This window comes from Chlamydotis macqueenii, chromosome 1, assembly GCF_036417535.1.
Source record: "Chlamydotis macqueenii isolate bChlMac1 chromosome 1, bChlMac1.mat, whole genome shotgun sequence".
Taxonomy (NCBI): domain Eukaryota; kingdom Metazoa; phylum Chordata; class Aves; order Otidiformes; family Otididae; genus Chlamydotis; species Chlamydotis macqueenii.
Window position 1 is genome coordinate 120,717,354 of NC_141556.1, and position 27,962 is coordinate 120,745,315.

General features: G+C 41.0%; 1 protein-coding gene across 5 annotated transcripts in view; it reads left to right on the forward strand.

Moving 5' to 3' along the window:
* The window catches only part of SLC37A1 (solute carrier family 37 member 1), a 39,133-nt gene extending 11,513 nt beyond the window's left edge, over positions 1-27,620 (forward strand). Inside the window, exons 9-23 of one of the 5 annotated variants that reach the window (XR_015261000.1) lie at positions 3,977-4,060; positions 7,810-7,941; positions 9,536-9,626; positions 11,059-11,121; positions 12,819-12,904; positions 13,557-13,605; positions 14,429-14,502; positions 15,966-16,044; positions 16,659-16,756; positions 19,075-19,127; positions 19,740-19,911; positions 21,402-21,473; positions 25,884-26,097; positions 26,190-26,273; positions 27,343-27,620. Coding sequence is in view for 2 of the 5 variants with exons in the window: in XM_086765790.1 (XP_086621916.1) it covers positions 3,977-4,060; positions 7,810-7,941; positions 9,536-9,626; positions 11,059-11,121; positions 12,819-12,904; positions 13,557-13,605; positions 14,429-14,502; positions 15,966-16,044; positions 16,659-16,756; positions 19,075-19,127; positions 19,740-19,755 (825 nt within the window). In the remaining 3 variants the exon portion in view is untranslated. Of the gene's footprint in view, positions 1-3,976; positions 4,061-7,809; positions 7,942-9,535; positions 9,627-11,058; positions 11,122-12,818; positions 12,905-13,556; positions 13,606-14,428; positions 14,503-15,965; positions 16,045-16,658; positions 16,757-19,074; positions 19,128-19,739; positions 22,552-25,883; positions 26,098-26,189; positions 26,274-27,342 lie in introns of those variants that run through there. The other 4 variants (XR_015261001.1, XR_015261002.1, XM_086765790.1 and 1 more) reach the window with 4 other exon arrangements.
* Positions 27,621-27,962: the final 342 nt, after the last annotated feature.

The following is a 27,962-nucleotide window of genomic DNA, read 5'->3' on the forward strand; positions in this document are numbered from 1 at the left end:
GCTTTCTCATGTGTGAGGGCAAATCAGGGCTGTTGGAGAGCAGGTCCCAAGGGAATCCCACATATGTTTTCCAGTGCTAAAGGACTGTACGTGGAGATTGTCTGCACATGTAGGTGTATGTGAACTATACCTTTTAGTTGCAAGTCTCGCAGGTAGATTGTACAGGGATGATTGCTGGTTTTTTACCACCCCCCAATAGCTTCTGATAGATAGCTTTTTACATTTTAAATGCTCTCTTCTTCTGGAATAGTAGCTGAAGGCGACTTTTCTAGTCTGTGTTATCTCTTCTTTACCAGTTAATGGACTTTTTTTTCCCCTCATATGGAGTACTCCTGATAAAGCTTCTGAATACTTTTAATGGTCTTTGGAACTCCTGTTCTTATCTTGTTACTGTGAGATAAGGTGTGCTCACAAAGCACTCCATATTTTTCGTTTAATTCTCTTTCACTTCCTAAAGGTAACATCCATCAAGTAAGAGAATATTTTAAGTGACTCTTAGAGACTCTTAACAGGAGGCATTTTTTTTCCTTAGCTTTTATGTAGTTCAGAAGTGCTCCTACGAACATTTCAGCTGTTGTTTCTAATAGCTAGAGCATAATGTTTACAGAATTTGCTGTTAAGCTTTATGGAGGTAAATGTTTTATTTGTTTCAAATACACTTTTACTGGAAAGCATAACTGAAGAGTTTTGCACAATATGTTGTTCTTATGTCTCAAGGAGACACTCAGTATCTAATTGCTGTGATATTTAAAACAAAAATTTAGTATTTTAGTAGCTTTTTTTTACCCTTCCATTCACCACCCTTTCCCCCAGTCCCAGAAAGGGCCTGTCATTTGACCTAATCTTCTCTAGGACGCCAGCACGATCACTGCTCCAAGCACAGTCTCATTGCGTAGGGATCCATTTGACCTTCTATTTCCCTGGAAACTTTGCTCTCCAGAGCCAAAGGCATCACTTCTTCCTTCCCCATTCTATATATTCATGTCTGCAATTCTTGTAGGAGGTTTATAAAAAGTGCTTCCCATCTGCCTTGGACCCTTCTCAGATTAAGATTCGCCATTGTCTTGGGAAGCTGTTTGACATTTGAATTGCTCAAATACCTCTCTTTAGACCTGTGTGATCTGCAAAGTACAATAGATTCTAAATCCTTAGTGTTTGCTGTGGGGAGCGTGGGTTTAGAAGTTAAGGAAATTAATAAGGTAGGCATAGAAGTTCAAGAAGATCTACAAATGCAGATGTGGTGGTGATCCTGTCTGATTGGAAAGAAAAAAATGATTGCTAACTGAAGGAAGGCTCCTGTGTTATTACTGGGAAGAAAAAAAATTCAGCCATGTTGTACAAGGGGTAGAATTTGCTGGCAGGCATAAAATGCTAGCTGTCCTTTTTTTGTGTGCTTTTGCAAATAGTTAGAAATGTTTTTTTTCGAAGAAATTAAAGAAACTTACACACTTGCTTTGCTTATAAGGCTGTAGTAGGTCACTTTGGACAGATGTCTTGGTTAGGTGCAGGCAGCTTCTGCCAGCTGGTGCCAGAAGCTGAACTTCATTGTGGAAGAATGAGGCCAGTTAAATTTAAGCACAACTACAATAAATGCTCAATCTGAGGGAAGGACTTAGGGTAGACTTTTATGAGGATTTATAGATCAGATTCATCTCTGTGTGATATCACTATCTTGGATGAATTTGGTCTACTGTTTATTTGCAGCATGGTCGTGAGCCCAGTATTTCTACCAAGTTTGTAGTGGTGAGTAATCAGATTTCACTGAGTTGTCCACACGCACAGATGGAGAGCCAGGCACAGAGCCTTGGATGTGCAGTTCTTATTCTTTATTCACTGATTTCTTGGGCTGTGCTTCATTTGCTCGTGTTCACCTTGGCTCTGATTTATGAATATGAAATTTGTTTCAAAACAAATATTTGAGTACAATAAAGTGCTTTTAAATGCTAGCAGCGGAGGCTTAATCTATGACTTTCCAGAAGACTATACCTATGACAAATGCGAGCAAGAAGTCAGTGTGCTTTATTAAGCATTGGTTCACTTTCATAATGGAAGTTAAAGAGTAAACTTAATGACATTTATGAAATGTGATGATTTAGAACTTTTAAAATTGCTTCTCATCTTTTCTCCCTGTACCTTTTTTATTTCATAGGTAAACATGTTAGTTGCAGCATGTTCATACAGACCTGTCTTTATGTTCCAGTAGCTTTCTTTAACCTGACTTTGCATTTCCAGGAAACTTGGCTCTCTTAAAATCCTTTGATAAATTGCTTGTGCATTTAAAAGATACCAGGCTGCAATTTCTGTCTTCTGAAAAGGAAAAAGAAGTCTAAGTATTAAATGTGCAGCCTCTCAGTCGAGTCCTTATCCCCAGACATTTCCTCCTTACCACAGTAAATGTTGGTTTTGACAGTCAAATGAAAAAGTCTTTTATTTTTTTTCTCTGCTGAGCTGCCGAATAAAGATGTAGATGACTTGTCTCTAGATAATGGATTTTCTTCCCCACAGATTACTGTAAATCACTTTTTTTGACAAGAATATAATTTCTGTAAGAGAAAATTTTAAAATATATTTTATCAGACCCTGGAGGATTGAGTGTTGTTTGTGTATTTTGGGGAATGTGTGCCCAAGACTGCTTGCATCTCAGTTCTGCATTGAATAGCAGAAATGCTCAAAAGTTTTTTGCCTTCTTAGAAGGATTTGGTTGATGAATGGCAGTTTGTCTAAGGAATACTGCAATACATATCCTTGTATTTTTGTTGGGGAAGAATCACCTAGGGATTCATTTTGAATTAAAATATTCAGTGAGGATGGGCATTCTCTTTGTCGGTTTGGAGTTTTATTTGGGACAGGGTTTGGGTTTTATTGTTTTATTTTGGTTTTTTTTAATGTGGCATCCAGGGTGTGATTAGACACTTAAACAAACTCCTCATCCCTGAGGCCACAGTACCTCTTGTGGCCTTAGCAACAGGTTATACCTACCGGACTGCCAACCTACTTTGAAGCTGTATATTTAATTTGACAGACAAACCTTAATGTCCCTGGCAAATCTTTTTAGACCAAGGATCTCAGAATGGTGTTTTCCAATGAATGCACTTTTGGTGTGAACTGATACAGTAATGCACTTGGTAATAAGTGAGTATGAAAAGCAGGTCCGTCTAGGGCCTAAAATAAAGCTTTTTGCCTCTATTTCTGTACTAAGCATGCCAAGTTATGACATGAACACAGTCCGTTTCTGGGTTAGAAGAATAGGATGAGCATAAGCCAAAGGGATAAGCTTTTATCTTAAAAGGATAGGGAAATGGAGAATCAAGGTTTTCCTGAAACAAATCAACTTCTGTAGCTGCTACCAGGAGCATGTGCTTATGAGAAACAAGTAAGTTTACAATGACAGTGAAAGTTCAGTAGAGGAAAAAGCAGCTAAAAATTTTAAGAATGGCACAACTGTGCTCTGAATGCAGTATGCTGCTTCTGTATAAAACCAGTATGAATTTAGCCTTCAAATAAATTTGTGATTGCATTTTATGTACATTGCCATGGGTCTGCATAAAGAACTTAAAAAACCCAAAATACATGGTCATTAAATTAAAGATGCTTCATTTGGGTTTATGTTTATGATACAATGTACAAAGACTTTTGTTGCAGAGAAATCACAGAATCATAGAATGGTTTGGGTTGGAAGGGACCTTTTAAGGCCACCTAGTCCAACTCCCCTGCAAGGAGCAGGGACATCTCCAACCAGATCAGTTTGTTCAGAGCCTCATCCAACCTGGTCTTGAATGTTTTCAGGGATGGGGCATCAACCACCTCTCTGGGCAACCCGTTCAGTGTTTCACCACCCTCATCGTAAAAAATTTCTTCCTTATATCTAGTCTAAATCTACCCTCTTTTAATTCATGATTAACACTAATGTAGTCCTTCAAGAAACAAGCAACAAAAGTGTGGGGTTTTTTTGTTTTGGCTTTTTTTTTTTTTTCAGAGTTCTAAAACCTACCTGAATGGTGCATCTCGATTCAGAGTCCAGATGCCAACATTAAATGCTAAAGAAACCAGCAAACCGCAGGTAAAATACAACATATTGTTGTAGAATAGTATAGAAGACTTCCTAAAGCTCACATGCAATATTTACAGTAATTTACTATTGGTAAAGAGTGCTCTTCCTTTTATGGCACTGAAATCTACTTCCTTCTTCATACACAAATACAACTTCAGAAGAGGGATCTAGGCATTATTTAGCATGACACTGCAAACCAAGCTGGATAAGATAGTATGCTTAGTTGGTCTTATCTTGTGATCTTCATACAATTCTAGCAAAAGGCATGCACCACAAAATATTTTAAAGATATCCCATTTGAAAACTTTGAACCACTTATATTGTGTTGTCCTGGTTTTGGCAGAGATGGAGTTAATTTTCCTCTCAGTAGCCTCTGTGTTTTGGATTTTGGATTTGAAGAATGTTGATAAGTTTTTCCTAATGAGACCAAGGACACTGTCTGGCTTTCAGGTCTTTCTAATGTGCAGGTGCAGGGAGCTGGGAGGAATACAGCCAGAATAATTGGCCCAAACTGGCCAAAAGTGTTCCATGCCGTAAATGTCATGCTCAGTATATAAGTAGGGGGTTGCCCGAGGGGGAGGCATCGCTCTGTCTGGCATCCCTTGGTCTCTCCCTCTTCCTCTTTTGCTTGCTGCTCAGATTCATTTTCTATGATGTCTGCTTGGGATGGGCTGTATCGGTCATTGGAACATTGAGTGGTGAGAAATCATGCACTGGTCATTTTGTATATTTTAGTATCCTTATATTTTGTTATTACTGTAATTTTCCTTTGCTATTCTAGCCATCTGTCTTTATCTCAACCCCTGAGTTTTCCTTTCTTCCCAATTCTCTTCCCTATCCTGTCCTTGGAGTCTCACTTCTCTCTTTTTTTAATGTAATAGATGTCTGTATTTAGAAGATTGTACATGGAGACGGAGAGTTCTAAATATGAGCAGTTATTCACAGAAGTTTTGCTTAAAACTGGTACCATAAGTGCTGGTAGTTCTCACTAGAAACTGAATTCTGGATTTGCCCATTTGTGAGCAAAAAGACATTTTATCTTGTGATGGACATTAACTTAAAATTTCCATTTAAAATTTTGTATTTGTGTTCAGTACACTTGGCGCATCATATCCTGAGAGGATGCTGGCAGTTCTGTCAATATTCTTCCCCACGCTGCGAGATGGATTATGTGTTTGTACTATGGAGTCCTAACAAGGTTTAAAAAGAAATTAATAAAAAATTAAAAGTCCTCATTTGTCACTGTTTGGAACCCCCTGATTTTCTGTCAGTGACAGGAAAATATTTTCCCTGTCAAAAGTGGAATTGAACATCTTTCTTTTTTACAGTGATTGTGTTACAGCTATGCTGAGCTGATGACTGCAGTCAGGTTTTGTGTCTGTACAAACAACAGATGTTTTGCATTTATGACTTGATCTCCTCCAAGCACACTGGAACGACAGCTTTTGCTGATTTTTTTTATTGACCTCTTCAGTTACTGTAAAAAGAAAGCAAATATTCAGGATATGCAGTGATTGAAGCAGAATGTGGTTTTGGCTGCGTGACCTGAATACCTCTGTGCGTTCATTACTGCTTATGTGAGGTTGGCCTCTTAAAAATTACACAAAATTGAGGGATAATGAATCCTTCCCCAGAGATCAGGACTGTGCCATATGCCTAATCACACACTCTGACAAGCTGGCAAAGCTGAACAATGTTACCTCTGCCAAACACAAACTGCTGGTTCTATTTATCATTTAGCTACATGCAACCTAAAAATCCCTTATTGTCAGTAAAAGTTTCCAGCGTGAGTTGCTGAATAAGTTACTTTGGTCACTTCCCCTTCAATATTTAACCCTCTGTTCTTAAACAGGCTTGGAGCTGCCTGTCTGAGAAATTAGCAGATTTACCTCAGACTATCCTGGTTAAGTTTGCTGTGCAAATTGTACAGGAAAGAGTCACTTAAGACACTATCTAGAATTGTCTTCCATTGAATCCAGTGGGGAGCTTCACTGCTTAAACCTTCCTCTTCCTCTTCCTCTTCCTCTTCCTCTTCCTCTTCCTCTTCCTCTTCCTCTTCCTCTTCCTCTTCCTCTTCCTCTTCCTCTTCCTCTTCCTCTTCCTCTTCCTCTTCCTCTTCCTCTTCCTCTTCCTCTTCCTCTTCCTCTTCCTCTTCCTCTTCCTCTTCCTCTTCCTCTTCCTCAACTGTTGATAGCTGATGGTTTGAATTACTACTGCTAAAATGGTTCAGGTTTTGAAGTTGCTCCAGTAATTCAAAAGATAAATACTTACAATGATGATGGAGCAACTCATGTGCCATACTATAGGTTTGCAGTGCCATGTCAGAGGTCCTTAGATGTTTTCCCTGTCTTCTAATTAATGCTTCATCAGGGCGCAGGGTCTCCTGTAAATTCTGCATCCTGCCTACCAATCCTGTAAAAACATTTTGGATGCTGCATGTTTGGAGGCTTCTAAAATGATGCCAAGTGTCTGGGCTCAGGTGCCCAGATGGGTCCCTACTGTCTTCTCCTACATGAAGTTCTTTAAAAACAGAATTTATTTAGAATAACTGAGTGTAAAATAGCAGAATTGAATTTGTCCAGCACTTGATTATTTTTTTTCTTTCTCCATCAGCTTACAAAATATTAATCAGAAAGTTTTCATCTTTGTAATAACTGCTGGAAATTGAATGGCCTGCTGTTTTATCCTTACTAACCTACAGCCAAATATGTATTTGAGACTTAGTTCTTCACTAAAGCTTTATTGAAATGCACAAGAATTAGGAGAAAGAGGACAGTATGTAGAATACATCCATAGCTAATATAAGTGCACAGGTAGGTAAGCTTCTCAGCAAGCAGGTGAAAATGAGGATGGCTACATCCTGGCCTTTTTCTGAGTTGGAAAAGAAGTACTGAGGACTATTTATACCTGAAATTTCTTTTTCTGTGTACAGCTGTAAGATGTAAAATTCCAGTTCTGTTCTGAGAGTTCACTTCTGTGTGGTGGATGGATAAAAATAACAAGATATCCTCATGGCTAAACTGGGATCACTTGTTCTTGTTGAGTGATAACTTGCTCCACAAATATTCTTAGCAGACAGTATTAAAGTAAAATCCTTCCTAGTGCTAGAAAAGAAGTCAGAACTCACAATTTAAGTAATATTAGTAAACTCCAGGCTTTTTATAATTTGTGGATTGCAGTGCTCAAATGAAGCAGACGTGGAGGGAAAAAAAAAAAAAGTTATTGCTTAACATAAAGTTCAGTATCCATAATCCAGTTGTAAAGATGGCCTATGTTTAACTCGGTGAATAAGATGATGTTACAGAGTCTGCAAAATGGGCTTAATATTTGTACAGAAGGAAGACAGTACATTATTTTATACAGAAATGTATTGTATTACTTGGTAGATTGTTAGTTTTAATTAGACCATATTTACATAGTGGAGTAAGAGGAAGACTGGAAATTTTTATTCCATTAAACCATACTGTAATGTGTGTTTTTTGCAAGCTGAAATTGTGCCACAGTAGATCAGAAACTCTATTCCATAATGGAGTGTATGCACTCAGACATAAACAACCAGGCTTGTTTCACCTGATATTCTGTATATACTCTGTACTCTCTGTATATGCTGTGTATATCCAAATCAAGAGATTTTAAAAGCTGTAACTTTCTGTGATAGCTAATTTTAAAAAATATTCTGTAATTATTTGATTCCTTGATATATGTTTTGATGCACTGTTCATTTGTTTTTCCTATGATGTTGCTGTGGAAAATTGCAGGATCCAGAGATGCAGCATTTGCTTATTGACAGTGAAAACTGCAGCATGTCACTGAACTCTAGCACTGTTGTCACCGGGGAAGGTAGACATGGGACATCAGCTATAAGCTTCCTTGGGGCCTTGCGAATACCTGTGAGTACATGTGCTATTCTTGCCTGTTCCTCTAAGAATTCATATTTCCATGAAGTTCTAAATGGAGTGGTAGATGACGTTAACTTTGCATCACAAGCTTTCGTTGGCAGCTCTGGTGTATATAGAGGCTAAAGCAGATTCTGGTGCATGTGACAAGGTGTGCTTCTCTGAGGGGAGGAGTGAAAATTGATAAAGGAGTACTCTCTTCCCCAGTAAGCAGATGGCATGAGCTCAGTGGTTGCACCTTAGAAACTACAAGCATCTAGGCTGCAGTACCCACATAAATTGCTTTCCCCCCCCCCACCTCATTATAACTAATACCAGAGCAGCCTATAATGTAAAAGTTAATTGGTCTTAGTTAATGACACATGAGTATTAAGGGTTGAATAGCAGGCTGAGTCTGTAAGCACTTCTCTGTGTTGAAACTTCCTTCCATGGCTTCCCTTTTATACTCCTCAACGTTGTTTTTAAAGGCTTTAATTTTAAAATCTCTTGCATGGTTTACATTGAGAAGTTTCAGACAGCCCAAACATTTGAACTGCTGGTAAAAGGGAAGGAAGTTTCCTTTAGGTCAGGGACTAACATCCTTGATTGTCCTCTCTGCTTAAAACCCAGCAGCTTCAGTAGCTTGCACAAGTAGAATTACATGCAAATTGATTTGGACCCTGTGTAAAGGTAGGAGTCGGGGGAAATATCTAGCACCAACCACTGTATTCCTACACCTTCTCATCCTGTCCTGTCTGGTCCTCTGTCTCAACCGTTTTTTCTGTGGCAAAGTGGAAGTAATGGGTAGAAGAATTGCTGCTGCTGCCACCTGGAATCTCTGTAACTCTGTGATATTGTTCCTGCCTGTTGCTGGGAAGGGTCACAGCTACGTGTGAAAGTAGAGCGAGCTGTGTCTGTATGTTGTCCATGCTGGTAACTGCAGTAGTCCATAGCAGGGATTTAAGAAATCTGGTTTCGAACAAAAACATATCAGATGGTGAGGGGAATGAAGATAGATTAATTTGGCAGTTTGGTTGCAGCTCTGTGCAGTAAGTATACTTCTCATATACCCAGCAGGCAAGAGGATGAAACAAATTAGTATTTTAAATAGGCATATGCCCTCTCTGTAGTGTGCTTTTACCATATACTGATTTGAACTGTGTCATACTGGTTCCCTGGCTTACTGTAAAGATTTAAACAATAAGGGAGAAATCTTAGACCCTTCTGAAGGAAGGATTTGAAGAACAAAAAATATGCCAATTTCTATGAAATACACTCCAAATCTGCTATAATGCTATATAAAAACTATTTTCATGAGGAAAATAAATGATGCAGGTGTCCTAAACAGTATCAAATCATTCCTGTTCTTTTTAGTGTTCTCTTTTTCAGTCAATTCAGTACAGTTAAGAGAAGAGAAAACATTAAGTAAAACACCACAGTCTGCTCTGATTGTAAGCTTCATGCTGTCAGGGGAAGATGGCATCTTGGAAATTCTTGAGAGAAAAAGAAAAGCTTAAATGTTTCTGAGAAACCATTTTCATAGTGGTCTTTGAAAGTAAATAGCAGCCTCAATCAAGATACTAACTTCCTATTTTCTTTATTTTTGCAGGGAGTCATAGAGTTCTCCCTTTGTCTTCTGTTTGCAAAGCTGGTGAGCTATACTTTCCTCTTCTGGCTTCCCCTCTATATCACAAATGTAGGTAAGTATCACAGTAAGGGGATGCAGAATTATGTCTACAAAGTGTTTGACATAAATAAGAAAATAAACATTACTGCTTCTGAAATAAGCTGTCTTTGCTACAGTAGGAGAAGTGTTGTAAGTCACCAACTAACATATTTCTCAGTTTTATCAATTCGGTATTATGAGAGGGCATTTTCAAAACAAACAAACAAAGAATCTGGCTTATCTTCAACAATTCCAAGCATCAGTGCTGTGTCTTTGGCTCTTGCAAACCAATCAAATCGTTTTTCTTTCTAATAATGTTTTTACATTATTTAAATGCCTTATTTAAATGTATACAAAAAAATCTAAATGAGGTTATTTCATCTGTTCAGTACTGCTTTTTTGTTTCGTGCTGTAGAGTGCAGAGATTTCTCCCTAGCCAGAGAAATTCATGGTCTTATGAGCCATGATGTGACCTTTAAACCCCCAGCTAACAAAAAAGCTGTGCTGGACAGGTATGGCAGTAACAACCAGCAGAGAGAGACAGGTTGAACACCTTCTGAAAACACATAGAGCTGCAAATCCTATAGCTAAAGACTGTTGCACATGGATTCCAAATAACCAGTGCTCCTGCAGGACTGGGTACCTTGAAGGCAGTGGGATTTCAATAGAAAGGTTAGTTATATTTACCACAGTACTGCCATCTGTGCTGCAGCAGATGTTCGGCATGTTATGCTAGTGCCAGTGACCCCACTGTTTAGCACATACTGCTCTTTCAAGTGTATTTCAGAGACATAAAAAAAAGATACCAAAGGGGTGTAGAAGTTCAGCTCCTCTGAAGCTTCACATTCAGCACAATAGGACTGGGTTGCCCAACTTCCTGATGTACTTTTGGAAATCTGACCCCGTAGCATATCGGTAACTACATTAGACTAAATGTAACTGGGTGCAAACAGTGGAGTTAAGGAAATTGCTGTCTCTTCATAGTCCACGGTGCCTGTTGTGCCAAGCAGGGTTGCCAAATGTAATTTAATGATGAATATTACTGGTCTTGTGACAGAGAACTCCAGGATGAAGCTCTGTAAGTGATCAAAATGTATGCTAAGCGTGATTTTAGAGCAAAGGGCCTCATGAGCATTTGTTAACTGTTTACAAATCTGTGACTGTTCACAACTGGGAATGTTGTTAGTCTAGACTAACAATCAGCAGCTCTATTGCTTGGACTGTATCTATAGTTAAAGTGCGAAAATGTCCTGCCATGAGTGCAATTGCATTTAAAAGGACTGTACCTCTGAATACCCAGTTATGATACATTGTTATTTATCATATACAGTGACAGCTTACAGTAGCTTATTCCTGTGAACAAACAATACTGCCGTAAGATGCCTTTACCCTAGCGTGACAAGACTGTTGAGATTTCTACGTTTTGTAGTCTGGAAATGAGACAAATGTTTTTCTTCTGTCACTAGAACATCTTGATGCCAGAAGAGCTGGGGACCTTTCTACACTGTTTGATGTGGGTGGAATCTTTGGTAAGTTTTATCTATTAATATTTCATCCTTAGTCAGACTAGTTTAGGAAAAGTTGTGGTATGCACAGCTTACATACATTATTAGTCCTTGTGCCTTATGTCCAGTGGCAGTAAAGGTACTAAGTTGAGAGCTGGATTAGTTGTTGAAAACCTGGCAAAATATCTTGAAATTGAACAACTCACAGAGCCAATGGTATTGTTCAGTACTGATTGTAAGAGCCAAATACTGTGGAATCTTTTTGCTCCATCAGCTCTGGCCCAGCTCACGCCACCTGTCAAAATATCTTCCTTTTGTCACTCTAACATAAAAGAACTATCCCAGCTTGTGCAGTTGTGTATTTTTTGTGGGCACAGAGGTGAACGGCCACAGGTGTGGTGTGTTTTTTTTTTTCCTGATGCCTCACATAACTGTATGTGATAAACTTGGGAGATTGTAATAATAATAAGGATGAGACTATTCCTTTGTAATTTGTGAGGTGATCACTGAATAAGTAAATTTTTATGCCAGTGCAGACAGTATAGCTCACAATAAAACAAGCATCATCATCCTGATGCCCATCTGATTTGTGTGACCCGCAGTCCCCCTCCGCTTCCCCCAGTTCCCTTATGGAAATAAGCCCTGTATCAGTCTATTGGAAGATGATGCTTATGCTGGAGAAATTTCCCTGGATCAAGAGCTATGTAGACTCTGGTAGTTCAAGATGCAGGTGTCAAGGTGTGTTGCAGTTACTGTTCCAGTCTTGTGCTGGCTGTGACTTTGTGCAATTTCTCATTGCTCATTTCATCTCAGATAGCTGGAAGCCAGAGTTAGTAGTACCTTAGAAATGTAGGTGACTTCTTTCAGCAGCATCTTATTCCACTGTAAATACAATCTTAAAAGGTGCGGTGTGCTGCTTAGACCTTTGACGTTTACATTTAAATTCAAGCGGGATGTGAGCACTTAGGAGATGGGCAGCTGGGAAGGCAGAGGCAGGCCCAGTGACATTTAGGAATCTGGAGAACCCAGAGAACTTCCTTTCCTTCTCCCTGTACCAAGTTCCCTTTATATTACTTTGGCATCTCTTTCCCTCAGGCCTTCTAGCGCCCTCCTGCCATCTGCTCTAATTAGTCCTCCTGTCTATGGTTGTTGGCAAACAGGAGAAGTAGGGAACAGTAAAGAATCTGGGGAGAAAAACAAATATTTCATTTGCCCCAAGATCTAGAATAACTCATTTTCCCCGGTTGTAGTGTGACATGGAGAGAGCATTCAAGAGCCAAATTTATTGTTGCATGTGAGGAGTTGAGAGCAGTGAGTAGCTGGACACAGCTGGACTCCAGAGTGCCAGCAGTGGGGCCACATGGCATCTGTTGGAAAGGCTTTTTGCATTCAAAAGCAGCAGAACAATAATTGCTAAATATTTCTTCCATCTCTCTTCCACCTCTGCGTTGTCATCTTGGATATTTGGTTGGCATAAACAATGAGGAAGAACAACTGTCTGCTTCTGTTATCTTCCAAATCAAAACCAGTTGGGTTAATGAGAATATTGCTAAGTGCGAATTATATTGTCAGTCTCATCCTCGGTGCTGCTGTGTATAAGCAGACATTAAAAGTTCTATCCTATTGCTTTAATCTGTGTCGGGTTTCATAACGTATAGCTGATGCCTTTTGTGTAAAACATGCACAGAGTGTTTTCCTCACACACCTGTCTTTTATTTCAGGTGGAATTTTGGCAGGTCTGATTTCAGACAGGCTGGAGAAGAGGGCAGCAACCTGCGGAATGATGTTATTGCTTGCAGCACCCACAGTAAGGGTTTGCCCCTCTCTTACAGCTGTGACTGAGACTCTGACAGCGTTCCTTGGGAAGTTCTGCAGACAGCATCTTCTAACTTGGATGTAAAGAGTTCAGGCCAGGTTAAAAGCTGGCATGAGAAGTTGAGCAATGTCAGCAAGTAGAGACATTGGGGCTGCCTTTACTAAAGAAGCAAACAAGTCTAATGTATTGCTTGTTATAGGACTATATAGACAGTTTCTCACTTTCTTGTAAAATTTGATGGTTAGCTCTTAGCCAGAATTTTATCTGCTCAAAGGCTTGAAATTTCTGTGCTATAGCTGTTGGAAAACTGGCAGTTTGACATATGAGATGCATTTTTCCTTGGTTCTTTTGTGAACAGTATTCTGTGCTGTGTTGCAACTGGCAATTTGAGAGTTTAAAATTGAGTTGTCTATAACACAGCCCTTTCTTCCGAAAGGACACACTGAGGCATAGGAGCACACCCCTTATCTTCCTCCTGGGTCCAAACAGTCATTCTGCTGTGGTCTAAAAGGGTTTGGTAAAACCTAGAGCTAGCTTTCATGCAATACCAACAAAGATATTTTGTAGTTAACATGGGGAAAATGGGGAACCTAGGATTAGTCCATATCTGGTATTCAACATGTTTGTTTTTCTATCTTTACAGTTGTACATGTTCTCTACAGTCAGTAAAATGGGCCTTGAGGCTACTGTAGGTGAGTATTTGTAAATTATTTTCTGTGTGGCTTTCTGTTTATGACCTTTTGCTCTTTCCTCTTTTTTTTTTCCCCTTCGTATTTTATATTTTTGCTGAGAGGAGGAAGTATAGAATCAAATTCCCTAGACTTTTTCATGCAGAGTTTTTACAGAGTAAGGAAGGAGAGACTAGGAAATATGTAGAGGGTGGCATGAGAACAGTGATTTAGTTAATATAATTAGTCTTCTTTCTAGAGCTTCTTGTGGCAGCACAGGCTTTATTATATCCTTTATGCCAAATGTCCGAAGTGCTCAAAGACTACTCAGACTACTTGTACTTTTGACAGCAGCATTAACTTTACTTGTATAGGCTGAATTCACTTGTGGCTTTCTATCTGTTACATTAAAACAGAATTTGAAACACAAGTGCTGACAGTGGTGTCTCACCTACCTAAAGGCCTTGTTAAGTTTTAGGGCCCTTTAGTGCTTAGTGCTGTACAAGCAGAGAAGGGGCTTATGGGTGGATCCTGTGAGCATCCCCTGCTCTTAGAATCAGTTTGGTCAGATTTTCTCCTTTCTCTGACCTACCAGGATCAATAAAGGCACTGGGAAGTGCCATTTTGACTCAGCCCCATCTCCTATTTGTGGATTCACATCATGGAGTAAGCATTGAAGGGAGAAAGGAACATGTGTTGCTTTTCCTCCTTTCTTCATTCTGTAATGAGGTCAGGGGAGCCAAGGAAGGATTAAACCATATGAGAACCATAGGCTATGATATCTCCTGTTATGGTTAACAGCCTTTCAGGCAACTCAAATTTTCCATTTTTGTCCAACTTGCAACAGTGATGCTGCTTATCAGTGGTGCCTTGGTGAATGGCCCTTACGCGCTCATCACCACTGCTGTCTCTGCCGACTTGGTGAGTTTGTCTTCCCCTCTGCTTCCAGGGTCGCAGCTTTGGCCTCCAGAGAGAGCCCTTTGACTTCTGCAGGGTCAGCAGTGAAGGGGCTGCATTGTTTCAAAGCAAAGAGATAGGGAGCTGGATAGGCAACATTGAACTCGACCATTGAGATTGTTTTAGAGTTTGTGTATTAGTATGAATGAGTGTGATGCTTTTGAGAGGCTTCTAAATTATTCTTGCCTACTAACGAGACAGACCAAATGTTGTAGATGACAGCTCAAAGTGAATGTGAAGGTTGCATGCAAGGTCAGATCTCTACAGGTGCCTTCTCCCCTGTTATATTTTGCATCTTTAAATGAGGGGAGGAGCTGTATCTGTGTGAGAGATGAGCTGGAGACTTAATTCCCATCAGTGCGGAAAGCTATACCTGGCACATACCTTTACTTTTGTCCATGCTACCCTCTGCCCTTTCTTGTACAGTTACTCTGATTGACAGCACTTCCAGATGGATCAGGTCAGTCAGTCACAAGTGCCGTGTGAAGACATTAACCCTGGTACCTTTCAGTTAGGTAGGCTTTGGAAGGTTGCTTTCAAAGGTCCTCATTCCTTAAGGCACCAAGCAAGAGGCAAAAGTCCTCTAACAACAAATGCTCTAAATATAGGAAAAGGAGCAGGACAGAAATCTCCAGACACCCTCTGGAGCCCTGCCCTTGGCCTGGAGGTCTTGACAAAGAGACAAAGGCGGCCACTGTGCGTTGCCCATTTTATCCTTCGCTTTCTTGAAGGGGCTGCTAGCTAGAAAATGGCGCCTGACATTGCAAGATCCCTGCCTGGTCCTTGGGAAGAGGGCTGAAACGGCCAAACAGTTCCTCATATGTCAGCAGTCAAACACCTGACTTGAGCAAATGTAAATCGCTGATTACCTGACTAGATTCTCCTCAGTGTATTGGAGATAAAGGACTCTCTCTTATTAGCAGTTCTCTAAACTATTCGCTGCTTCTGTCTTTATACTAAGTCACTCCCTTTATCAGTTGTTTTGCTCTGAAGATGTGGCTTATAAAATTGAGACTGAACAGCTTTGCTCAGTAATTCTCTGAGTTAGCATTTCAGGATACATCCATAATTCTGGTATTCTAGTATTCCTGTCACAGCCGTGATTATTTTTTTTTTTCCTTCCTCCTCCGCAGACCTTTGCTGTATTAACAGGGGAAAAATGCAAAGATGAAGTGCTGTCCTTGTTGGTTGAATCCACAGTGTGCAGAATAGAAAGCTTCTTGGCTCCTGTGGTTTAAATAACAGGATTTAATAAAGGAGAATGCTGTAGGCGACAGGTTGATGGGGTAGAAGACTTCTTAAGTGAGGATATTTAAGGCAGCTTCACAATGTACATGTAATGCGGAGGAGCATGAGCTAAATTGCCTTTGTAAGGACTTTTCTCAAGTTCAGCTCAGAGTGGTTCTAAGCAGTCTTTTTCACTTTAGGGTACCCATAAAAGCCTGAAAGGGAACGCAAGAGCCTTGTCCACAGTGACAGCAATCATCGATGGAACAGGATCTGTGGGTAAGCCGGAGCTGTAAGGTAGCCTGCCTTAGCTGTGGTAGGTTAAAACAAAGGATCTTTGAGAAACTAGACTCTCCATTTTACCAGGACTCAGTACAGTTTGGGAAATGAGGAGGAGAGCAGACTTAGCCTTAAACCTCTCTGGTGGTCCTACACCTGAGGGATCTTTGTTCTCCGGCAGAGCAGAATGCTGCTATGTCTCACGCCTGAGGGAGGCAGCGAGGAAGAGGGTGGCAGCCTGATACTGGGCACAGAAATCTACAGCAGAAGTAGGTAACATCCGGCTGTTTCTGACATCAGGGATATTTTATTCCTATGCTCCACACTGGCACGTGGAAGGGAAAATTGAGTAGGATTCAGCTTAATACTGGACAGGCATTTTGTTGAGCTAAAGGATGTCATTTCTCAGACTTCTAGTCTTCCAGCTTCCCGTGTGTTAGGTTTCCCATTGGCTTGCAGCTTATATTGTTTTGCCCTTTCTGGGACCTTTTAATACGTAAGGTGATACTGAGTTAACTAGATGCAGAAATTGATATTCTACCACAAAATAACTATCTTGCAGCATAGTAAATCTTATATTGCATCATTCTGACAATATCAATATTGTATTTTAGGTGCGGCTTTGGGGCCTCTCTTAGCTGGTCTTATTTCCCCATCTGGTTGGAACAACGTGTTTTACATGCTCATGGTTGCAGATGCGTGTGCCTTGCTAGTAAGTCTAAAAATAGTATTTAGTTGCCATGTATGTCCTTTGGGCTAAACTATCTCAAAATGCAAATTCTCCTTTTGCAATTTCAATATTCCAGCTTCCAATTGTGTACAAAATTTTCGATTAAAGAGCTAAGTTGCTCATTTTGAAATTTTCATCTAATTTTAATAAAAAGTGGAGATTAGTTCTGATGCACTTCAATTTCTGAGCAAATATACATCTGTTAATTGCTGACTGAGCAGATTACAGCAGGCATAATTGTAGAAACCTTCATATATAGACCTAGAAGAAGCCTCAGATTCTGCTGAAGGGAAAATTACTTCTGTTTTCTTTAAAGCTAGTCTAGCAAAGCGGTAACAAATGCTTTGCTACACTGCCATATCACCAAAATCACCACAATAATGAAGCTGTTCAAAGTTAATACATTGCATTCTCCAGATGGGCACTAAAACTGCTGTACTAGATGAGACGAAAAACTGGCATCCTAACTTTTGACAGTAACCAGGAGCAGATGTTTCGGGGAAAGGAGTGCAACACACACATGGTGGCTTGGCACAAAGCATATCCATTTTCATTTTTTCTCCTGCTTGTGATCCTGTATAATGGATAGGAAGATCTGAAAAGCTGGGTTGTTTTTTTTTTCACTTCTAACTTGCCCTGCTTTCCTTTTAAAGACCAAAGAAGACACGAGATGAGGCAAGGCGAGCCTTGCTGTACCTTTGAAGTCAGTCTTGCTGCACCCACCTGTAGGTTAGCCTGCAGGTGACAATTTTGTGTTTGCCACGAATTTCCCCGCCAGGCGTACCAGCTTTGTTCTCCAGCAGAGCGGAATGCTGCTATGCCTACCTCAGAGGTTCCCTGAAGTGTCACCTGCTTACCCTCTCCTTTTGAAGTCCTGGGTAGAAGTGCTCATGAAAGGGCAGGGTGACAGTGAAACGCTTCAGAAGGACTCCTTCCTCTGTACTGGGTATGCCCAGGCAAAACCCTCGTGGTGCCTGCCTGCGTGGTATTGCACTGAGCTCCATGTTCCTGCGGGGGAGCTAGTGCTCAGTGTGTCACACCACTCTTGCCTGACACAAGAAAAGCAGAAAGTCTTGCTTTGAGTTACGATTTAGGCTTTTTTCCTAAATTCAAGTTAAACCCAAAATTTTGAAGTAAATTCAAATTCTATATTTAAGATGTGAAATATCTGAAAATTAAATAAATCAATTAAGTTAATAGTTGAAGTATGTTCCCACTGGTAGTCTCTATAAATCCTCATTAGTGCTGTTTTCAGTATTAGGTATTCCATGCTGCAGAGCACTGTTTGGGAGATTATTGTAGTTTTCCCAAGTAGACTTAAAAGCTCTGCTTTTTTCTTTTTTAAAAGTTCTGCTTTTTTCTTTTATAGTCATTTTTAAAACCAGATGAAAAAATCCCACATTTCTTTGCAGCATCAGTTAAAATGCCTTTGTAAAGCTCTACTTTTGAGAGTGTTGACTCTGCTGTTGTAATAAATCCTGGGTTTTGTAACTCTTGTTCTACTTCCCATGCTCTTTGCAATACAGCATGTAGATGCCTGTGTTCAACTGTAATTTCTTCAAAGATATCTGGAGGGGCTTTAGCCTCTTAGGTGGTATTCAGTTCTGTCGTGCTTGGCCGCTCTCATGCCTTTGAAACGTTAAGTTTGACTTCTAAAAACTCCAGTACTTACAATAGTGAAGAAACTTGCATTTATAACAGTGAGCTTCTGAGGATAAGGAAACCTGTAACAGTGAGGAACCCAGGAAGTTCTAATTCTGTCTTTAATGTATGTGGGAATCATCAAATTTTACTTGTAAAATCACTTTCTTGGGTACTATGTCAGTACACCTTCTAAAGTGCATTTGAAAGTCCTGATCCTGCACACACAAGTAAACATGACTGACTTCACTCATCTTGACTAATTGTGCGATTAAAGCGTTTCACACACACAGCTGTTCATCAGAAGAGCAGCTAAAATACTTTTATGCTCCAAAATTTCTATTTGCCATGTTTTCTTGAAGTCTTGGGTTCCCTCTGCTGGTTTCATTACACATCTGCTGGTGAAGTAACTTCAGAAAGCCATTCTGATTTTTACAAAGAAATTGATCTCTTAGTTGCAAAAAGGAAATTATTTCCACTTGCCTATTATTGTGAAAACTCCTCTTCTTTTTTTTTTTTTTTTTTAATGGAGTTTAGCTTTACAGGGTAATGTTTCAAATGAGGAACTCTTTGAATAACAGTGTACATCTTACCCTGAAACTTAGTTCATTTGTTTGTCTGTATAGATATTAACAAAGATATTGTAACTGTTTTTACAGTTCTTACTCCGTCTTATTCAGAAGGAGCTTCGGTGTAATGCAGATCACACCCTGTAAGTGTTATGTATGGCTGTTGTTCTTTAATAACAGTTTAAAAGCACGTCACTAAGACTTTGCCCCATAATACTTTGACGTAGACTGAATGTGGTAAGGTTTCTGTGTGTCCATTTCTGTCTGTTTTAATTTTGCTTCAAAAGAGTAATCTCATGTTGATGTTTTCAAGTCATGAACATTTTTCTTTAGCACGTCTTATTTTGAAAAGCATCCGAAAATAGATTTCTCTGTCACAGTTATTGTTTGTTTTTTCCCAAATATGTAATTTTCCTGCTTTTTCATCATGGAGCATCCAGGTGGGAGTAAGAAGCTGCTTCATTGCTCTGTGTTTTTTAGTAGTTTCAAATGTAACTTTTTCCAAAAGGTTTCCTTAAAAGAAGGGGTGACTGGCTTCACAGTGTTTTGAATTGAGAAGAAATAATCCACTGAATCAAGGGAGCTGTGGTTGCATAATCAAAATCTAAATTGGGTTCCTCGGCTGTGGTTTTGGAGAAGTAAAATGGACAGAGAATAGAAAAACACATAGCAAGGGATGGACTCTGCATTTTGAAGTTAGTAGCTGTTATGCCTCACACCTCAACTTTTCCCGTCTGATTGCTGTTCTTTCCCAGGTTTAAAGAACACTGAGCTAAGAGACCAGATTTGGAATAAGGATGCCTAACAGATCAGAGCTCTTCCCTGAAAAAAAAAAACCTTCATGGAATGCATTATTCTATATTTAAGAGATTCTATTTGGTAAAGAACTTTGCACGTTTACTGGAAGCAATGTGAGAAACGCAACTGGTAAATCCCTGAAGCTCTTATTTTTGCACATGAATAAGTACCTCAGGATGGCAACTATTCATCAGATGAAGAGACGGGAGCTGTGGGAAGGTTTTGGCAGCGCGCCTCAACTGAGCCAAAGAGAAATACCAAGTGCCTTTTTATTTCTTTTAATAGGATATTTTTAATTAAAATGCCAAACTGTGTGTTTTCCAAAACCAAGTCAAAACTAGAGCAGACAGAAGTTGAAATAATAACAGACAGTCTAGCAGTGAAATGTCCCACTGTCAGTGAGCAAAGTATGTATCCCTGTGTCATCATGTGCTCATCAAGGGCATCGCTTTATGGAGGACAATACCCGCTGGGTATTAAGATGCGGTGCTATTAGTATTTTGAAGCTGCTCAGACAATAATAACCTCACCATATTATGAGTTTTTCACTACAGCACTGCTTTTAATCCCAAGGACAACATCCAGCCTTTTGGTAGGTAATGAAACGGAATTTACTGTTGCAGTGTACTGCACTTAGCAGTTTTCACAGACTCTCTGGATAGATGTTAGTCCTCAATTAGGACTGTGCTAAAAGCAGTCCTAAGCAACAAGAAGCAGATTGTGAGTCAGAGTTTCCCAGTAAGGGGCTCTGCTGATTTTCAGGGCATTATAAACTGGTTGTACAAATGTCATGTAACTGTTGTGCTGCTCCTCTAGGCTGAGTTGAAGTGAGAGGTTGTTCCTTCGGGGTGGTAGAGAACTGTGAGCTGTCATACTTCAGCACTACAGGATTGAGCAGATGAGCTGCTTTAGTGCCCGCTGCCACAGTGATTCCTGTTGGGTACTCCCTGGCTTCAGTGCTGATGTGTGCACGTGGAATTCATGGTCAGACCAGGGCCTTTATAACCAGAAATCTTTCAAGTGGCTAAGTTCAGGTGGCTCTGATTTTCAGATTCAGAGCTAAAATATGTTTATATCAGGAAAAAAAAATAAATAGCTAGGTGGTAGGTTGTAAGAGAACATTTCAGTAACTAGTGTTACCCAGCAAATGTCTTCAAAACATATCATTTCTTTGTACAAGCTGGCTCTTTTGCGAAACAGATTCTGTGATTTTTTTTTTAAAGATGTAAAAAGTAAAAAGGAATTTTTTTTTGTATGAGGTGTTTATACTCTAGATCATGAAGGCTAGATAATTTAAACTGTGTATTATTCTTAACTGTATTTATTAAAGCTCTATGTCTTGTTCTGAACTATGCTCATAAGTTTTGTGAAAAAATGCAGTAATCTTTACACTTGATTAACAAAACAGCACTCTCTAAAATAGTCCTGCAAAACATGGAGAAATGTTCTCATTGACTGATGGTGTTGTTTTACGTACTGGCACAACACTTAATTTCCAGGGCTGTTTTGTAATTCTTCAGTCTTTGACCAGTTATTTTACTGGTTTGATTCAGCGCATGCCTTACGTTCCATTTGAACAGTGTAAGAATGTGTTCATTTTTTACTGTTTTGCTGAACAGAGATACAGGGAAGACCTCAGTCCCACAAAGACGTAAGGAGGGTACCACGGGCCTTGCGACTGAATGCTCTGCGTAGGCCCTTACCCCGCAGATACCCACATGAATGGTTAACTTCACACATTTTGGGTAAACCTCTTGAGGCCAGCGGGGATACTCAACATGTGCATTTGTAAATCTGTGCTGTGTTTGGGCTTTAGGCTGTAGTTAAATGCAAGAGAATTCTGCAGCCATGTGACTTGAAAGGACCTCCATCCCCGTGGTGTGGCACACTGCCCCTCTCCCAGCCAGGCTGACTCTCTAGGGGGGCTGGTGGCCAGACCAGGGGACTGATCTAGCCTCTGGTGGGGGAAAAATAACATCGCAACCCCAAAACAGCTCTACTTGCACAACTTCAGTGGCTGCGTGAGGAGGGAGGGATGGAGGACTTCTTTAGCTGCAGATGTCAATCCCTTCCCCACAGAAAGGTATGTAGAGCTGCATACTCGTTTATTGAAACAATTCAAGCTCTTAAACTCTGTTACGCACAGATTTTGAGAGGCTGTTCCGTATGGGCTGGAGTCTTAGCTTAAAATGCTTTCAGTTGTATTTAACAGTTACAGATTGTAAAGATACTTAACTGTGTTTTGGATTTTACATGTTTTACTTGTTGGGACGGCTGCTGTTATTTATTTATTTATTGGAATCGCTTTTGCACTGCAGTGGCTCGGGTATGGGACGACGACAACACTGGAGGTGCCGGGTTAAGCCCTTCCTTCCATCGATCGCAGGAGGGAGTTAGGACTTAGTGTGCCGGTGTCTCCTTCCTTGCTGACGTGCAGCATTTCAGTTCCTCCTAGCTACAAATTTGTTGGACAGAAAGATAAAGATCTGCTTTTCTTTCTTAAAAACCCTAAAGGTCCTCCAAATTGTGAATAAACTGTGTGCTTTGTTAGTATCGGGTATCAATATCCATTAATCTGGAAATGAGCAAGACTGGCAAAATTTTGTGTGTAGAAATGTGAGTGACCAGTAGGTAGAGCCAAATTTAAATATGACTGCAGGGTTTGTTTGTTTGATTTTTTTTTTTTTTTTTTTAATGCTGGTTATTGTGACTTTTATTCATTTATTGTCCTGTGTTGAATAAAAATAGATTCTTCTTTACAATGAGAAATGTTGATTACTTCATATTTTACGTCTTCATGAAGAAATGCCCTGTTTATTGGTTGGAAGGACAGACATCCCTGCTGGGACAGTGCTCCTGTCTCTTATGAGAATGATGAAAATGGTTAATTAGGAGAACAAACTAGAATCTTTATTTTGAAAACAGTGCCCTTCTCACCTTGAACATGTAATTTTTTTTCATTTCATGGGTTTGTGGGTTGTACAGCATCAGTATTTCCAATCAGCTGCATCAGATGAGTGTATTCTGCCTCCTTATTCCAGTCTAGTAGGAAAGGAGGACACTCGCCTGAGTCAGGGACTGAGTCCAGCTCCTACAGCACAGTTTTAAGATGCCTATTTTTGCTGTCTGCTTTGCTTGCCCTTTAATTTATATGGAACTGAAATTGAAAAGCTTCATCTTTACCTCTAATGATCTGAAGCATGACTGGAAGAGAGGGAACATAACCCCCATTTTTAAAAAGGGGAACAAGGAGGACCCGGGTAACTACAGGCCGGTCAGCCTCACCTCTGTGCCTGGCAAGGTCATGGAGCAGATTCTCCTGGAAACCATGCTAAGGCACATGGAGAGCAAGGAGGTGGTTGGTGACAGCCAACATGGCTTCACCAAGGGCAGATCATGCCTGACCAATTTGGTGGCCTTCTGTGACAGGGTTACAGCATCGGTGGACAAGGGACAAGCAACGGATATCATCTACCTGGACTTGTGCAAAGCTTTTGGCACTGTCCCGCATGACATCCTTCTCTCTAAACTAGGGAGGCATGGGTTTGATGGACGGACCACTCGGTGGATAAGGAGTTGGCTGGATGGCCGCACTCAGAGAGTGGTGGTCAACGGCTTGATGTCCAAGTGGAGACAGGTCACGAGTGGCGTCCCTCAGGGGTCCGTGTTGGGCCCGGCCCTGTTGAACATCTTTGTCGACGACATGGACAGTGGGATAGAGTGCACCCTCAGCAAGTTCACTGATGACACCAAGCTGTGTGGTGCTGTCGACACACTGGAGGGAGGGATGCCATCCAGAGGGATCTTGACAGGCTGGAAAGGTGGGCCCGTGCCAACCTCATGAAGTTCAACAAGGCCAAGTGCAAGGTCCTGCACCTGGGTCGTGGCAATCCCAGGCACAAATAGAGGCTGGGCGGAGAATGGATCGAGAGCAGCCCTGAGCAGAAGGACTTGGGAGTGCTGGTGGATGAGAAGCTCAACATGAGCTGGCAATGTGCCCTTGCGGCCCAGAAGGCCAACCGCATCCTGGGCTGCATCAAGAGGAGCGTGGCCAGCAGGTCAAGGGAGGTGATTCTCCCCCTCTACTCTCCCTGGTGAGACCCCACCTGGAGTACTGTGTCCAGTTCTGGAGCCCCCAACACAAGAAGGACATGGACCAGTTGGAGAAGGTCCAGAGGAGGGCCACAAAGATGATAAGAGGGGTGGAGCACCTTTCCTGTGAGGACAGGCTGAGAGAGTTTGGGCTGTTCAGCCTGGAGAAGAGGAGGCTCCCGGGAGATCTGATAGCGATCTTCCAGTACCTCAAGGTACCTACAGGAAAGATGGGGAGAGGTTGTTCAGTAGGGCCTGTTGTGACAGGATGAGGGGTAATGGTTTTAAAGTAGAGGGAGGTATATTCAGACTGGATATATGGAAGAAATTTTTTACAGTGAGGGTGGTGGAACACTGGCACAGGTTGCCCAGAGAGGTGGTTGATGCCCCATCCCTGGAAACGTTCAAAGCCAGGCTGGATGAGGCTCTGAGCAACCTGATCTGGTTGGAGATGTCCCTGCTCCTTGCAGGGGGGTTGGACTAGATGACCTTTGAATGTCCCTTCCAACTCTAACCATTCTATGATTCTGTGATTTATTGTCTTGATTCTGTTATGATGTTTCGTGGGGTTTGTGTGCCTCTACCAGAGATACAATGTCCAAAGCAACAGATGTGCTGGGGAAAAACTGCTTGGAAAGAAAACAATTTCTCATTAGAAAAACGTGTCTGAGGGTGTTGGACAGAATTTCTCATCAAAATGTGCCCAGAGTGTCTCCCAGGAATAGGCAAATAACAGCTGGAGCATCTTACAAAAGAAAGGAAACTCGGATCCAAGTTTTTATTCTACCTGATTTGGAGCAGGAGCTTCCAGCGGAGTACTTGTACCCTCATGAGCGCCCTGGGTGTTGCTGGACACGTTGCAGTTGAGTTTTGTCTCCACTGTGTATAGGAAGGGTTTATAGGGTGGGAAAAAGACAGAACAGGTAGTGGGGAAGGTGGTGGTGTATTCGCGGGTCACTTTAAGGCTTCTTTTGCCTTCAAGTTGAACTGCTGACCTCCTCCTACATATTTTGCCAGTTAGGAAATTCCAGAAGGGATTCTGCCATCTGCTTTGGGAGGTTATTGCATGTGTTTCTGGCATAATATCCTTAGAATAACAATGGCAATCCTCCATGTGCGTCTGTGCCAATGTCACACTGCCTCAGACTTTGGCTGACCTCATCGTGTTTACGTTTAGGAATCTGTTTGGTTGCTGCTGGTAGGTTTCTCCAGTGACTGAGGTGTGGGGTTGTTTACATGAGAAATGCTGCTCAAAATTAGGTAGACGTGAGATGGTATAAATGAAATCAGAGGATGTTTAGAGCTGTTGGAGGCGACTGTTCTTCATATGGAATTAATTTTAAGAAGTTTGTTTACAGTCCCATCAAATGATGAGGCCTAGAATTGGTAACAGTGGTGTTCTCTGATCTGAATGAAATTTTATGGCCTGCATGTTATACAGGAGGTGGGATTATTTCATTATTTGTCCCAACCTCAGAGTTTATCTGGTACAATGTTCTGCTTGCTGACCTTTCACCTTACTCACTTTCACCTTACAGCAAGTCTGCGTTGATTTTGGTTTGTCTCTGCTAAACTAGCCACGCGATGGTACAGACTTTTCCCCCTTGTCCTCCTCCCGCAGCCTGCCATGCCTGTGCAGAAGCTGTAGACCGTTTGCTGGGAGGTTTGCATCTGTGTGCTCTGGGGCTTCAGTAAACCTGAACTACGCTTTCTGCCATGCCAAGTTAAAAATCTGACTGTCCTCCTTAAAGCTAGGGAGGGGGAAGGAGAGGATTTAACTGCTGGTGTGCCGCAGCCTCATGTCCAGTGACCTTAAGGTTGTGTTATGTGTCACACTGCCTCAGAGTTTATTAAACTTGACTGCTATAAAATGTTGCATTTTCCCTTTTTTTTGTTTCCCTTCTTCTGGTTAGTTTCCAGTTTGGAATAAGGAGAGAATTAGTTAACATCATCAGCTGATGCTTGGCATTCATTTTTATTTTTTCCTCTGTATTTCTCTCCTGATGCAGTGTACCAGTTACCTTTCTGCTGCAGTGAAACCTTCACAGCTCCGTAAACTGTGAATACAAGACACAAACTTTCTTTAGGCGTATTTCAAGGAACCCGCTCATCTCCTGCATCGGGAGATTAGCTGTCAAAAATGTGTTGGATGTCTCTTTTGATGCTGTTCTTAACCAGAGGATTTTAAGGATGTTTTTTCTTCACCTCATGGTGATACTGCAGGTAGAGTTTCTCTCCCTCGTTCTCTTATAGAAGCAGCTGACAAATATTTAGCCACGTCTCCACAACACTCCCTTTGGTCCCATTTGTTTCAGGCAGTGGAGGACACTAAACTGACTTCACGTGTACTGACATCTAAGTAGAAACACTGAAATGCTGTTAAAAGGCTGATGCACCAGGTAATGTGTCTCACTTAGATGGGATTGTAAAAACATTTCTATCCTGGTGGTTGATTACAGTCTTCACTCCAGGCTTTTCCAGCCCTTCAGAAAGGGAAGGCAATTAGGAACTCTTCATGAATGTTTTATGCCACCCCTTCAGTCGTAAGGCAGTGTCTTTCTGGTTGAGAGTTGATATACGTATTGTGTGCCATACAATAAGGGTATGTACACACATCCGTAGAATATCCTTGCTTGTGGCTGTTAGTTAACTATCCAAGTGTAAATAAACACAAATAAGTCTCTTTTTTTTTTTTTTTTTTTTTTTCCTGGAGAGGTATATCTGCATGTCAGTGAGTTGTTTTTTTTTTTTAAAAAAAAGCAAAGAGAATTAAAGTAGCCATGAGCATAAGTCAGCAAAAGGCTGCATTCAAGAGCGTGAACAGATTTCATATAAAAAAGAGCAAGGGCCTTTATTTATGAAAAATCGGCTACAGATTAAAAAAGGGAAATGCAAAGACAGAAAGGTGGTTCCATTTTGGAAATGAAAGAGGAGGACATCAAGTGATGATGAATAATTAAAATGCAGGGTGTAACTGACATGCTACAGAAGTGTGAACGTGGGATGGGGTAATGGTAAAAATGCAAAGATGGCAAAGCGCAAAAGACTTGACTGGCAAACTGCGAAGAGAGGTGAAAATCTGATGACAGATTAAAAAAAAAAAGAAAAAAAAAAAAGGGAGGGGAAGAGCCACCTCACTCCAAAGGTACTGCATGCTGAGCAGCGTTTCCAGGTGGGAACGAGGGGCTGCTCTCCCCATCTGCCTCTGGCAGGCACGAGGCTTGGCCTCCAGAGAGCCTGGGAGCTGCGGGGGACGTATCCCAAGGGGAGGGGGCTGGCCTGGCTGGATGTGGAGCTGGTCAGCTGCTGGGTCACTTCCCCCATATTATTTAGGCATATGTAACCTGTAAGACACCTAGATGCTTTGGCCTGAGCAACCTTCTGATTTTTCAGCTGCTAGTGGGTTCATTTGAAGTTTGGCGTTTTTGTGCTCACATCTGCAATTTCTTTTCTTTTTCCCTCTCCAAGAACTAATTGGTTCCTGTGCTTGTAAGAAACACCTGCAAGGGCTGGTCCTATCTCAGCGCTGTAGCGACCGAGGGTTTCTGCAGGTCCCTGTGGAGCTGTCACAGGACTTTGCATCCAGTAGCGTTCAGCTGATTTTCTCACTATTTGGCATCAGCTCGTTCCTTTGCTCGTGTGATGGCAGGCTGGACACAGGGTTGGATGAGCAGCTGGTGGAAAACCTGAGGGGGGGCTGAAATTTTGGATGTCCTTTCCAGGCAAGGTGCAAGCCTGTCTCTGTGGAATCCAGTTTGAATTACTTCCATCATCTTCTAGTTACGGCAGTTACTTCAATCTGGGCTTGGGGCTAGAGGTAATGCTTCAAAAATAAACATTTTAAAACCTGAATTTCTCTGATATTTGCATTTATTTACTGTCATACTAATTGATTCTCCTGCTTTAATCACATTTATAGTGTGTTGTCAAAAATACAACAGAAAAATTTGAAGTAAAACTTATCTCTCATTTTTCCTCACCCCTAGAGGTCACTTTCTTGCATAAACCTGGCCCTGAGCTTGTAAGGTTTCTCCCAATATCACAGGATGCAGATTTCGTATTTGTTTGAAAATTGGCTTTTTGTAGCC